At 38.9% G+C, this 15,479-nt stretch overlaps 1 protein-coding gene across 1 annotated transcript in view; it reads left to right on the top strand.

The window, feature by feature from the left end:
- Positions 1-15,479, top strand: part of acat1 (acetyl-CoA acetyltransferase 1) — a 38,324-nt gene that overhangs the window by 8,517 nt on the left and 14,328 nt on the right. The window contains exons 4-10 of the mRNA XM_061963197.2: positions 328-423; positions 8,563-8,663; positions 11,733-11,876; positions 11,983-12,133; positions 12,217-12,312; positions 12,383-12,496; positions 14,536-14,600. Of these exons, the coding sequence (XP_061819181.1) occupies positions 328-423; positions 8,563-8,663; positions 11,733-11,876; positions 11,983-12,133; positions 12,217-12,312; positions 12,383-12,496; positions 14,536-14,600 (767 nt within the window). The remainder of the gene's footprint in view (positions 1-327; positions 424-8,562; positions 8,664-11,732; positions 11,877-11,982; positions 12,134-12,216; positions 12,313-12,382; positions 12,497-14,535; positions 14,601-15,479) is intronic.

Below are 15,479 nucleotides of genomic sequence, written 5' to 3'. Positions count from 1 at the left end.
AGGGTTCGGTGAATGCGCATATGAAACTGGTGGGGTTCGGTGCCTCCAACAAGGTTAAGAACCACTGTGTTAAAGGCAACGATCAGGAAGTGCATTTGTATAAAAAGTGTAATATACAACATTACATCTCATTAACTATGAAATGTTTTTATTTTTATAATATGCCGAGGGCCAGATAAAAATAACCTGTGGCCCAAAAATGTGTGCTGTGGAGCCATTTTATACACGCCAGTTTGGAAGGTTTCTTTTTGGTGTAATACAATGATGCAAAGAAGTGCACCAGACTGTATGTTTTGTTTTGAATACATAATATGTGTATTAATGTAGGAATAAAGCCTGAAGATGTGAAGGAGGTCTACATGGGAAATGTGCTCCAAGCAGGAGAAGGACAGGCCCCCACTAGACAAGCATTGCTTGGAGCAGGTATGACTATACAGTATTTGCATGTTTATACACAATTCAAATACATAGAAAATAATAGGCCCCAGGACCCCCGCGACTCCAAAAGGGAGGAGCGGTAGAAAATGGATGGAATAGCTTTATTACAATTCACTTAAATGTGATTTTATTTATAACATGAAAAAGACAGATAAATAATTTAACAAAGGTACATAACAGTATGCAAATACATACACAATACAGAACATTTCTTTACCATCCGGTAATGCAGAAATGTGCTAAATGTGGCAATAATGTATCTGGCTTCATAAACACGTTTTGTGCAAATGGAATAACACAAAAAAAAAAACTTTTTTTTTATTATTACTACTGCGTTTTCTTTTTTTTTTTTTTTTCAAATATTTTTATTGAATTTTGCAGACAGTACAGTATAATGGATCATGGCAACAGCAAGTTGAGGCATCTGCACATTTTACAATATGTAACATAGTAAACCCCACCCCTTACAGTACCCACCCACTTTAATTCCCAAGGTAATTGTCACCTAGTGCCCACAACAAATATAGACACACATGAATATATGCAAACTTAGATTCAATCTAACAAATATATTAAAGATAAACAAAAAATAAATAAGGTAAATAAATAAATAAATACTACATAAGATGTGCAAAAAAAAAAATTAAAAAAAAATAAATAAAAATAAAACGTAAAAGTAAATAAACACAGGGAGTGAGGGTCGGGGGGGCTTCAGCGGTCAGCTCTGTTTAAGTTGTGTTACTCGAATCGCTTGGGGTGATGTCAAGCTTGTCTCCAATAAGGTCTAGGAGGGGCCCCCAAGTTTTATGGAAAGATGACACAGATCCTTTCTGGGAGAACCGAAGCTTCTCTAACTGGAGACACCGCAAGACATCTTGTATCCAACTGTTATGGCTCGGCGGAGACGCAAGCTTCCATTTAAAAATAATTGTACGCCTAGCCAGCAGAGTCGTTAATGCAATGACATGACGAGCGGTTGCAGGTAAACCGTCCACCTGGGGAACGCCAAAAAGGGCAGTCAGCGGGCTGGGTGTTATTGTCCTATCGAGGGCCTGCCCAACAGTGTCGAAAATAGCCGACCAAAAACTTGAGAGTTTTGGGCACGTCCAGAACATATGCAAATGGTCAGCTGGGGATTGTCTACAGCGGTTACAAGTGTCGCTATGGTTGGGGTATATTTTAGCCAGTCTAGCATTGGTGAAATGTGCTTTATGTAATACCTTACATTGTATTAGGCCATGCCTAGCGCATATGGACGATGAATGTACCAGCCTCAAAGCCTCCCTCCACCTCCCGTCAGGTATAGGTGCTCCAAGGTCATGCTCCCATGATTCTCTGACAGGTGAAGTATTAAGTGGATTCAGAAGGCCGATTTCATTATATATGACAGATATTAAACGTCGTTGGTCAGAGTCAAAGGAGAGAAACCGATCGATTTCTGCTTCTGGGGGGCGGTTGGGAAAATGAGGAAATTGTTTTTTAATAAAATGCCTTGTTTGGAGGTATCGAAAGAAATTAGTATTAGGCAGATTGTATCTTGTTGACAGAGAAGCGAAGGAAGAGAACACTCCATCGTGGTACAGGTCATTGAGAATTTTAAGTCCGTTAGTCGACCAAGTTCGAAACGCAGAATCAGAGCAGGCAGGGAAGAGGCGGGATTGTTCAAAATCGGAGCACCGCTGGAAGCCTTGTGCAAGCCGTGATGTTTCCTAAATTGAGTCCAAATTTTAATGGTATTTTTAACAACTGGGTTTAGGGAGGTCCCCAATGAACATAATGGTAGCTGTGAGCAAATCACCGCGTGCAGGGAACCATTAGACGATGCCACCTCTATGTGAGCCCAAAGTGGACAGGCGGCTGGGGAGTCGCAATGGGCCCAGTACAGAAGTTTATTAATATTGCAGGCCCAGAAATAGTTTCTAAAGTTTGGAAGTGCTAGACCACCCTCCGCCTTAGGGAGCTGTAGAGTGGCTTTCCCAAGGCGGGCTGGCCTGTTTTGCCAAATGAAACTGCGTTTTCTTTTAACCAAAATTATGTTTTATGAATTTATTATGAATGCATCATGTGGTATTTACTAAATGTATGTTTTAAAGTCCCATCACAAAATATTCAACCCCTATAAAACAATGTTGTATTTAAGGGGAACTGCCCTTTTTTTGAATTTTTCCTATAATTTCAATCAATCAATCAATCAATCTTTATTTATATAGCCCTAAATCACAAGTGTCTCAAAGGGCTGCACAAGCCTCGGTACAAAGCCCACATACGGGCAAGGAAAAACTCACCCCAGTGGGACGTCGATGTGAATGACTATGAGAAACCTTGGAGAGGACCGCATATGTGGGTAACCCCCCCCCTATAGGGGGGGGGGTTACCCACAAATTATAATTTCTATAATATGTATGACAAAAACACATATATCTTGCTTTTTTATGAACTCTAAATTGTAATATACAGGAAGTATAAGTTGGCTAACAATGTAGCTTATGGGAGTAATCTATTGCGCCCATCAAACCCTCAAAAAAACATCCAAAACCCGCCAACAATATTCCAGTTACATGTCGTTACATGAAAATAACCAAAGCGATATTATTTAACACAGAGGAATTACTTTTAGCAAAGCTGTTATCCCAGAGAGGTTACTAGCTTGTGTAGCTATTGACAGACTGAGCTGTTGAGCTGCTGCATTGCCTTTGAGCTGGTAAAAGTTAATTGTGTCATGATCCGTGGTCCGGATCATGTTTTGTTTAGTTATGCTGTTAGTTTTGGACTTCCTTAGTTCCTGGTTTCACTTCCTTGTTTGAGTTTGTTTTGTTTCCATGGTTACCCATTAGTTTCACCTGTTCCACGTTTGGACTCACACACACCTGTCACCAATCATGTCACTGTTATTTAAGCTTACCTTTGTTCATCACTCGTGCTGCCTGCATTGTCTTTGTGTCACACCGGTTCATGTCTCGTTCTGACCTAGTAAGTTTCCTAATCCATGCCATAGCTTCTGCTAATTAGCAGCTTCTTGTGTTTTAGGCACATTTGCCTTTTTTGGTTGTATTTTTGTGTTTTGTGGTAGTGAGTGATTTATGTCAATAAATCCAAGCCTTCCTTCACGCTGTCGTCCGGAGCCGTCTCTTTTGCGTTGGAAGAACAACCCCGCTGCGACCCCCACGTGACAAATTGTAGATTTTAAATAATGCTTCTCACTTTTAAAAGGTTGTTGCCATAAACTGAAAAGTTGGCCAACTCTGACATTCAACTTAGACCCGGAAATGGCGAGAAAGTCATGAAAATACGCTCTTTTTAGCCTTTAAAAAATCATTCTACCTGCCTGAGGATTATGATTAATTCTTCATCTGAACTGGAAGATATAAACATCCCAGTCATTGTTGGCTCTCATAAAGTCTGCCATGATCAGTAGTAGTTGTTGAAGGAAATTGCGAACGTTGTGATGGTTCTGTGAAAAAAATTTGCCGCCGTATGCTTAAAAAGATCAAAATACGTAAATATTATATATTATTATTATTAATGTGCCTGTTACTTAATTACATACTTGCAGTGTGCAGGGATCCGAGATGCCAGAAGGTATTTGGGCTTCAAAACTAACGATAAAGGTGACGCTTTAAACACAGAAATGCCGCGCTGCTACAAAACATGCCTCGCCAAATGTGTCAATACAGCATTACTACCGTTGCTTCAAATTTAGGTTTAAATAACACATTCAGACCTGCATAAGGAGTTTAATGCATGGCAGGTAATATAGTTAACAGCTTCCCCCATGCACATATACAGTAGATACAAGACACGCGTACAGCTTGTTGGCTTGTTGAAAATTATCAACATCCAAACCGCCCACCAAACATAAAATAATGCAAGTGAATTAACTGAATTGTGTAACAAATTCCCACTATTTAATTTGTTTTTTATCTTTAACAATGTCTTTTACCTGCTACATGTCTTATATGTTTACTTTTAGTTTTATTGTTTTCAGTATTTTCTAATGTGTTTGTGTTTAATGCACAGATCAAAATTGGCATCCATAAATCATGAAGCATTTAATACAATGTCAATAAATCTTTCTATTCTATTCTAACCTAATTCTAGATTATGGAAGGCTACATCTAATATGTAAAATATTTGTAAACTGTTATTTGAGTGCAATCAGAAAAGCCCATGTGTTTAATGCGCCTTTTAATTTTAATTCAATCTTTTTAAAATTGTTCTTTGGGTGAAATAAAAAACATATGTTTAATCGTAAGTTTTATCATAAATGTTCTGTTAAAATGAAGCCAATATTGACATTTGTTTGTGTTCCTTTTTATTTTGAAAAGTATCAAAAAGCAATGAAATACATAATGATGTACATTTTGGTACCAAAATATTGGTGTCGGGACAATTCGAGGTGGGACGTATGTACAAACATAACTGCATCGTCACTTACGTGCCCGAACGTAAGCTATGCAGTGACGTAGCAAGTGGTGTCCCAATTCCTAGGGAAGATTACAAAGCTCTACACCTTGTTGCTTCATTTTGAGGGTGTAGTAGTAGTGAATAAGGGCTAGTGGTAGTGAGTGATGGGGTGTATAGGGATTGGGCCTAAGTGTCTTTAACTTTTTGTGCAGTGACACGGTCACATGGGGCTGCTGGCCGGCAAGCATCACACAGTGCAACTAGTTAGCATGTAGCAGCTGACATGGATAAAATGAACACAAAACCAAATGCCATCGCTCCAATGTGGGAATATTTCAGTTTAAACCTTTGGAACGAGATGAACCTATCAAGACCAAAAGGCCAGTTTGCCGAATGTGTGCGACTACCACAACGGCCACTTGAAATACAACCACTCGACGGTCCACACTCACTTCGCGTTTGGTGAAAAAGCCAGGTGACATGTCAGCGTAAACGATACAGTGCAAAGTAGTGTGCGCTCACAGACATGCATCGCCAAAGACATGCTGCCATTTAATACTGTTATAAAATTAGCAGTTTTTAAAAGTGCTGTCATGTTGTGATGTCGGTGTTCCTCACTCGGAATCTGCCTAACTTAATTTTGTTTTGCATATGACCTGTTAATACATCGGTTTGAACTGTAGGTTTACTTTGTTACTTAGGACATTTTTAGATAAAAGTTCAAACTTGATTGTCAGTTAAGTAATTTACAACTCTATCTCTGCCTACATGTTCAATATTGAAGTACAACTTTGTTTGTCAGTACTTTATTTTTTATTTATTGTTATGATTGTGTATATTTGAGTCACCTATCCCTCCTTAAGATATTGTATTAATTAATTATTAATTAATGTATTATATAAGTGCATAATTTGGCTATCAGACAAAGTATATTGTATTATTATTTGTTTGTTTTATTTAACTTGGAGATTTAAATGTTTTCATTTCAACCACATTGTTGAAATACACGAGAAATACAAGATTAGGGCATTTGAAAGAATATACATACATTAATTATGTATTATCATTAAATCAATGGTTAATTTGGTCTCATAAAAATAATGGTGCTAAAGTTAAAGTACCAATGATTGTCACACACACACACACACTAGGTGTGGTGAAACGTGTCCTCTGCATTTTACCCATCCCCTTGTTCACCCCCTGGAAGGTGAGGGGAGCAGTGGGATTAAGTTAAAACTATATACTCATTTGTATTACAAATGGCAATAGCAGAGGATGAATGTCCCACACAGGATAGAGAAAGGAGCTTATTGACTATTTTTGGAACTTATGCAGATCTCAAACACACAACAGCAGGTACCAAAAATTAAGAAAAGTTGGTTTTGCGTAATTGGGCCAAAGAAAACCCCAGATAGTGTTTCCTAATAGGTGCCATTTGGGGTCCTTACACACACAACATGATAATACCAGTATGTTGAAACACAGTACGTCTGACTACGGTAGCCATAATGCTCCGTCAATTCATCAAGCAAAGCGGGTTCGTAGCAAAGTCGTAGTAAAAAATGTTAACAGATTTTTGAGCACCCTGTGTAATGTTCTATATTGTCAATAAAAAATCAAAGTTTTGTGCTTGCTTGCTAGCATCATTTATTGAACAACAGGTGTCAACTCGCAGTCCACACGTATCTCTTATGTGTGACTGACATCTACTAGTGACTTATCATTACACCATGTACCACATAAAATTAGTTTGAGGTCAATAACCGCAATAACAACCAGAATTATTTCATACATACCGTATTTTTCGGACGATAAGTCGCAGTTTTTTACATAGTTTGGCCGGGCTCCAGTGCGACTTATAAATGTTTTTTTCCTTCTTTATTATGCATTTTCGGCAGGTGCGACTTACTCCGGTGCGACTTAAACTCCGAAAAATAAAGTACATAAGCCGCACCGGGTTATAAGATGTACTGTCAAGTTTTGAGAAAATTAAAGGGTTTTAAGTGCGCATTATGGGCCGAAAAATATGGTATGTGTTCTTGTCTCACATAAGGATTGTTAATTATGGACAAAATTCCCAAAAAACTGCAGTTCCCCTTTAAAGTAGAGGTGCACGATAACTATCATAACATTAAATACATCTGATAACATAGAAAAATAGCGCCGCTAAAAATGGAAGAAAAAAACCCACCGCTGGTGGTTTCCCAGTATTTGTTAACAGGGACCTGCAGTGTCATCAAACATGTTTTTAGATCTGCAGCGGAAATTTGACGCTAATGATTGAAACGCGGCGTGGGACGGCGTGGGACGGCGTGGCGCAGTGGAAGAATGGCCGTGCGCGACCCAAGGGTCCCTGGTTCAATCCCCACCTAGTACCAACCTCGTCATGTCCGTTGTGTCCTGAGCAAGACACTTCACCCTTGCTCCTGATGGGTGCTGGTTAGCGCCTTGCATGGCAGCTCCCTCCATCAGTGTGTGAATGTGTGTGTGAATGGGTAAATGTGGAAGTAGTGTCAAAGCGCTTTGAGTACCTTGAAGGTAGAAAAGCGCTGATGACTACTTTACTACTACTACTACTACTACTACTACTTTACTTGTTCACGAGTGAGGGAAGAGTGGATCGTGAGATCGACAGGTGGATCGGTGCGGCGTCTTCAGTAATGCGGACGCTGTATCGATCCGTTGTGGTGAAGAAGGAGCTGAGCCGGAAGGCAAAGCTCTCAAGTTACCGGTCGATCTACGTTCCCATCCTCACCTATGGTCATGAGCTTTGGGTTATGACCGAAAGGACAAGATCACGGGTACAAGCGGCCGAAATGAGTTTCCTCCGCCGGGTGGCGGGGCTCTCCCTTAGAGATAGGGTGAGAAGCTCTGCCATCCGGGGGGAGCTCAAAGTAAAGCCGCTGCTCCTCCACATTGAGAGGAGCCAGATGAGGTGGTTCGGGCATCTGGTCAGGATGCCACCCAAACGCCTCCCTAGGGAGGTGTTTAGGGCACGTCCGACCGGTAGGAGGCCGCGGGGAAGACCCAGGACACGTTGGGAAGACTATGTCTCCCGGCTGGCCTGGGAACGCCTCGGGGTCCCACAGGAAGAGCTAGACGAAGTGGCTGGGGAGAGGGAAGTCTGGGCTTCCCTGCTTAGGCTGCTGCCCCCGCGACCCGACCTCGGATAAGCGGAAGAAGATGGATGGATGGATGGATGGACTACTTTACTAGATATGACATTCAATTTTCTACCCAGCTCTTCCTCAGTTCTTGTATCTTCCCTGCATTTCAGCTTTGATAAGAAAACAATATATCTGATATTGCAGCAAGACAGCTTCCAGTCCACTCTACAACCCACCCTATCCCCTTCAATAAAGTCATACCTTCAAAATAAAGCACACCAGTAGAAAAATAATTTGCACCACAGTAGGAAGTCTGGTCAATGCACCAGCACACCTCCCTTGTCGAGTTAAGTGCTCTCATTACGAGTTTTAAGCCATACTGTACTGTATTGTTACTATACTATTTGTTTGTTTGTATTGTTTTTTTGCACATACACTATGGTCCTATTGTGAAATGACTTCATGTGCAACGGTTTCTATTTTTTGACAAACACTGTACCTATGGAAATGATATGCTACTGACATGAAAATAAACACTGTTGAAGGAGTAAAACAATGTGTGATCCTTCTACAACATGTTTGATATTTAATTTGTGTTCATTCATACTTTCAGGCTTGACACTTGGCACTCCAGCAACAACCATCAACAAAGTGTGTGCCTCCGGGATGAAAGCTATCATGATGGCAGCACAGAGTTTAATGTGCGGACACCAGGTAGCTGTCCTCACATCCACTAGAGTTGGTCCATGGTCTATAATTCATGCTTTGTATAGAAGTTTCCATGAAAGTGCAGCGTTTCTTTACACAGATGATCAGATTTCAGAGTTTGCAATATATTTTATTGAAAGCCTCCTTTTTAATCAATGTCCAGGAACTTATTGATAATTGTTCCTGAGGTCTGTTGTGTTTTACATCTGCACAACAGCAGAGTCCCAGGAATGTGTCCGAAAATCTGTCTGATGACTACTTTACTAGATATGACATTCAATTGGACTTGCCTTATACAAATAAGAGTTGCGAATTAGTAATACTACACTGTGTATAGATTATTGGTAGGGATATTCCGATTCACATTTTATGCTTGCTTCCGGTTCCAATCATCTATAAGTGAGATTAGCTGATACGATTACCGGTACATCCATTAACTGTCATTTTTTAATTTATGTATGCTGAATGCTATTGACAGTGTAACAATATCAACACAATATTTTAACATTTTTTTTATTGTTTTACTATGTACAATTGTTTGAGATGAACAAAGTCAAAAGTACACAATAACTAAACATAGGCAAAAACTACAATATACTACTCATTGAAATACTTTTTTTGCCCTCAAACTACGGTACTCTTGTATTCAGGTATCATATTATTGTGGTCTTAAACTTAAACAATATTGCTCCTATACTGTAATCAACATCCCAGATTTATGGATCGATCTGCTCTCTCATTACTTGTACTCCTGGCACACGACAAACACAACAACAGAGCACGATTGTTGCTGTGATATTATCTTTTGGAGACTAATACATCTACTTGTTAATGTATTGTTAATAGCTGCTTTAATAGTTAAGTGTGAATGAGTGTATGGCATACTCACTAGCTGTTGTTTCCTAAAGGGCACCTGCCATCTACTGGATTAAAAAAAGTTGCTACATTTTACCGGCAAATGAAATCAATAGTTAGCTAATATAATTGCCAAAAAGGAATATGAAACAAGCTATTCTGCCAAGCCAAACAATATACAGGAAAAAAAAAAGTTTGTCAGTGCGCGTTCGTGCATATATGTGTGTATACCAGGGGTGTCCAAAGTGCGGTCATTTGCAGACCGCAGCTCCATCTGTATTGGCCTGCGACACATTCTAAACAGCTCCCAAATTAGAACAAAAAACTCAATAAATCCAATTAGAACAAAAAACTATGAAAAATTCAACTGGACCAAATCCCCCAAATATGGGACCTGGAAACCAAAATGGCCGACAACTTGAGGCTCTTCCTGCACAAGGTTTTTGATGATTTCCGTGTGTCCTGTCATGATGAAAAAATATGCAAATTTCTTGTGAGACATGATATGTTTCTGAGTGTACTAAAGCCCTCAAAAGTGTTTTAGTTGACGGTATAATAGCAATATTAGTAAATACCAGCTTACTTTAGAGCACAGTTAACATAAATACAAATAAAATCATTATTAAAATAATCATGAATGATTTTATTGCTTTATCTGTAACACAAAGCTAAGATGTAGATGTGTTTTTCAAATTTTAGCATATGTTCACCTACTTTGTTTTGGTTTGAGTATTTTTCATATACAAAATGTATAAATGTGGCCCTCGCATCCTTCAATTTTTCTCTATGTGGCCCTCGCTGGAAAATGTTTGGACACCTCTGGTGTATATGTACAGTTGTGGTCAAAAGTTTACATACACTTGTAAAGAACATAATGTCATGGCTGTCTTGAGTTTCCAATAATTTCTACAACTCTTTTCTTTTTGTGATACAGTGATTGGAGCACATACTTGTTGGTCACAAAAAACTTTCATGAAATTTGGTTCTTTTATTAATTTATTATGAGTCTACTGTAAATGTGACCAAATCTGCTGGGTCAAAATTATACAAAGAGCAATGTTAATATTAGGTTACATGTCCCTTGGCAAGTTTCACTGCAATAAGGCGCTTTTGGTAGCCATCCACAAGCTTCTGGCAAGCTTCTGGTTGAATTTGTGACGGCTCCTCTTGACAAAATTGGTGCAGTTCAGCTAAATGTGTTGGTTTTCTGACATGGACTTGTTTCTTCAGCATTGTCCACACGTTTAAGTCAGGACTTTGGGAAGGCCATTCTAAAACATTTATTTTGGTCTAATTTAGCCATTCCTTTACCACTTTTGACATGTGTTTGGGGTCATTGTCCTGTTGGAACACCCAACTGCGCCCAAGACCCAACCTCCGGGCTGATGATTTTAGGTTGTCCTGAAGACTTTGGAGGTAATCCTCCTTTTTCATTGTCCAATTTACTCTCTGTGAAGCACCAGTTCCATTGGCAGCAAAACAGGCCCAGAGCATAATACTACCCCACCACCAAACTTGACGGTAGGGATGGTGTTCCTGGGATTAAAGGCCTCACCTTTTCTCCTCCAAACATATTGCTGGATATTGTGGCGAAAGAGCTCAATTTTTGTTTCATTATATATATATATATATATATATATATATATATATATATATAAAATCTCTATTATATATAATTTTATCTTGACCGACAACAGTGTTCTTTATATCTGTCGAGCTCTCATTCAAAGAAGAGGGCGGTGGCGGGCTCAGCTTGCTATGTCTGAAGCGCATTACAAAAGCAAATATGTTTTTAATACAACACCGATAGTGTTTAGCAAACAGTTAACTTTGTTGCATGTTTGCTATCAAGCCAAATAGCTTCACACTTTAACAATAACGTTGTAGTGTTTAAGAAGTTGCCATAATAAGAACCAAACGTTATAGATATCTTTAAGGTAACGTCGCAGACTTCTGCTAATATTTTCTTCTGCATTCGACAAATACTCAGGCTACCCCTCAATGTCTGTTCATTTATGCGGTAAGATTTTTCTGTGAGTCAATTTCCTTGCACAAAGTAAACATTTTAAACAGTAGTAGAATGTACACACCAGCTGTATACTTCAAATATCATATGCAATGTTGTCATTAAATAAAATATGTTCAGCACTGCACACACTTCCCAAAGATATAAAGTGCCTGCTGTGTACAAGGGTCTTATGTGAGTTAATTTTTGTAAAGGATGTGATGGTGGCAGGAGGTATGGAGAGCATGTCCAATGTACCTTACGTGATGCCCAGAGAAACACCAGCTTATGGCGGAGTGAGGATAGAGGACCTCATAGTCAAGGACGGACTTACTGATGTCTACAATAAATTCCACATGGTAAATATTTCCACAATAAAAGTAGCTTTGTTAATGTACACATGTGCACACATCCACCGTTAGCTTGTAAATCATTTGGAATCGTCTCACGTTGTTTATCAAACAGGGCAATTGTGCAGAGAACACGGCGAAGAACAACAACATTTCCAGGGAGGAACAGGACAATTTTGCTATCAGCTCATACACTCGCAGCAAAGTCGCATATGAGTCCGGGGTATTGGCCAAGGAGATTGTTCCAGTTAGCATCCCTCAGAGAGGTTGGTGGTAAAACAAACTTTTTCCTTGAGTCTGTGACACTTTTTTGCCCCATGAGGCGATCACATTAATTTATACCTCACAGGAAAACCTGATGTGGTCGTGTCCGAGGATGAGGAGTGGAGGCGTGTGGATTTCAGCAAAGTCTCCAAACTTAAGGCAGTGTTTCAGAAAGAAAACGGTAATGATCTATTTTGTAATATTTAATACCTAAATTAGGTATTATTACCTATTTTGTTGACCTTTTTTAGGCACAGTGACTGCAGCCAATGCGAGCACTCTGAACGATGGGGCGGCTGCCCTTGTCTTAATGACAGCCGATGCTGCAAAAAGACTTGATGTCACTCCACTGGCCAGGATTGTATGTAAGTTTGCACTTCAAACTTGCCACATTTTTTTTTACAGTGGAATTACTGAACCCTAGCAAGATCCTTACATTATTGTTTATAGATTCTAAATGAATGCGAACATTTGGGTTAAATTAGTATTTAAGAGTGGTGTTCCGATCTAATGTTGATATCGGATATCGGTCTGATATCAGCAAAATAAAATAATTTTGCTTCTAAAATATCTGACAAAAGTTACGATACAAGCACTCCTGCAGTGTGTTTACTTACGTTTACTACAGCTAGATGGCCTCCATTAAGCACACAAGGTTGGTCTTTTTTTGTGATTTAGTCAAGTCATTTACAACTGGTAGACATGATGAGCTATAGGATACTAGGAGCTGGCAGCTTTGCAACAGCTAAGCACACAATAGCTCATAAGTTTGGCATACATAATAAGTGTCCTTAATTGAACAATATTGCAGTCTGAAACATCACATTTTTATCAATATAAACACATATCAAATAATTATAGTTGCATATTACTTACACATACAAAGTCTCCAAGACAGAAGTGTATTAGAAAGTATTCAATAACAAACATGTCTGAATTATTTAATTTACTATGCCATGACCTTAATTTAATGAATTATGGTGACCACTAGCTGTCACCAAAACACTAACTACTACTTCCATCCATCCATTTTCTACCGCTTGTCCCTTTCGGAGTTGTGGGGGGTGCTGGAGCCTACCTCAGCTGTCTTCAAGCAGTAGGCGGGGTACACCCTGGACAAGTCGCCACCTCATCACAGGGCCAACACAGATAGAAAGACAATATTCACACTCACATTCACACACTACTTCACTTGAAAAAAAATCTGTCATAAGTTGTTCATACTTTCTATTTTTTTATTTATTTAATTTTACTGGCTCAAACATATTCTAATAGTCCACACTTCAAAATAATGCAGGTATGCACAATGATTTGTGCTGATGCTGTATCAGATTAATATCTGTATCGGCCAAAACTCAAGACTCCAATATCGGTATCGTATTGAAAGTGGAAAAAGTTGTACCAGGACATCGTTAGTATTTAGTCATCAGCAGTTCTAAAACTGGTCATTTATATTGTAACAATTTTGATATGGAGGCACTCATCTGTCGTCAGTAATCTTCACAAAGCCTTGCCAGTGAATCACATAAACAAAGGTTAACCAAAGTGCGGCCTGAGGGGGCCATTTGTTTTCAGATTTTTTTAAATTAATGAGCATGTGGCACATTGTACAAATAAAAAATACAAAAAAAATAGCAACAATGGTAAAATAGAGCTGAAAGAATCATCTGAAATGTTGATACTAAGTATCAAAGTGGAAGCCTGCTTTCAGTATGTGGCCACTGGTCAAAAACTACAAGTAAATGAGACAAATTCAGTGAGCTCGCATTATTTATATTAGGCTGCACTTCAGGAATTTACATATCCTAAAAATAATAAAAAAATTACTAATCAATCATACACATCATACTGTTACTGTTCGAAACTTGCATTGCTTTACTTTCCTTAAAAGTGAAGCAGTACAGGAATTGTAATTATTGGCTAAGTTAGTTGTATGGTTTGCATTTTGTACCCATATTGTACCATAATAAACTGAACAGTAACCTAATACCGAGGTAAGTACAGGAGTGTTACACCCCAAGTAAATTATTATTGCTGCAGATTAATTATCCAGGGATCCACAGTCGTCGAACAATGTACTGAAGAAAAATAAATTGTCTTTCTGTCTGCCTCAGAACCGCTCCTTTTTCCTCCAAGTCACAGTTCAATAGTGAGAAATACATTTTAATCACACATGTATTCTTATGATAATACCTATAAATCAGGATATGGAAATGGTGCCTCAAAAGGATGACGTGAGTGTCAACAGGTTAATTACCAGGTTTGTAGGTGTGTGTAAAGGAGCAAGGTAACGGATGAATGTGCCATCTCTTTATAAAACGGCAATCTTAACAAGGTGGAATGGCTTTTTGTAACAGAATTTAAAAAAAATAATCTTCAATTATCTGTTTTTTACCCCATCTAGCTTTTGCTGATGCTGCTGTTGCACCCATTGATTTCCCCATTGCTCCTGTATATGCTGTTACAAAAGTAAGTATGCAGACTTTCTGTAGATATAGATAGATTTGTTGAGGACTAGAGATGGGTACCAAATTTGGTACTTATAAGTACCAACCAAACTCCAACAGTACTATCGGGTATTGAGTCACGTAAAATCGAAAGGTCACATATTTTTCGATACCTTTTTTTTGCACGTAACGTTATGTCCGGTTGCAGACTGAGCACCAGCTCAAGCACTTGGCTGGCAAACAGGCGTATTCACAGCGGACTGTCTATTAGCTATTGGTGTAATTTTCCATGCCAATAAAGAAAGCATGCCTGATAGAAAGAAGCGCTCAAAAGTAAGGCTCCACTTTTTAAAATGCGCTAACTCGATGCTATATGCCATATATATATTACTGATTAAGTGATTTTACATGGCGATTTTAACACCTCCAAATTTGTTAAGTATAACAAAAACTAAGATACACGTTACAATCAAACAGCTGGTGTGTACAGTTTAAAGACTTTTTAGGACTCAGTAAAAGACAAAACTAGCACATTGAACTTAATGGCAAATACAAATTCCTGAGTATGGCAACACACCATTGCCTGGACACTGCTGCCATCAAATGCCTTAGAATTGTAACTGCATGCAAAGTCTACTATACAAAAGGGCTGTAACTGTATTGTACATATTGCGGTTTCAAAGTATTCACAATAATGCCTTAATGTGTGACGGTATCAAACGAAAACTAGGTGAGTGTAGTTTTTTCTGGCGCTTACGCTTTGACTGGGTCTGAAAATAAACTACATCTCTCAGTATCCTCTGCGCAGCGGGGGACCGCAATGTGGGGGCGTGGAACGCCGTAAGCAGGAATTAAGTGAAGTGTGCTTGTAGTAGATAAGAGGAATTGTTTTTGTTTTTTT

This window comes from Nerophis lumbriciformis, linkage group LG09, assembly GCF_033978685.3.
Source record: "Nerophis lumbriciformis linkage group LG09, RoL_Nlum_v2.1, whole genome shotgun sequence".
Classification (NCBI taxonomy): domain Eukaryota; kingdom Metazoa; phylum Chordata; class Actinopteri; order Syngnathiformes; family Syngnathidae; genus Nerophis; species Nerophis lumbriciformis.
Note: the sequence above shows the minus strand (reverse complement) of the source record. Positions and strands in the feature narration are given on the sequence as shown.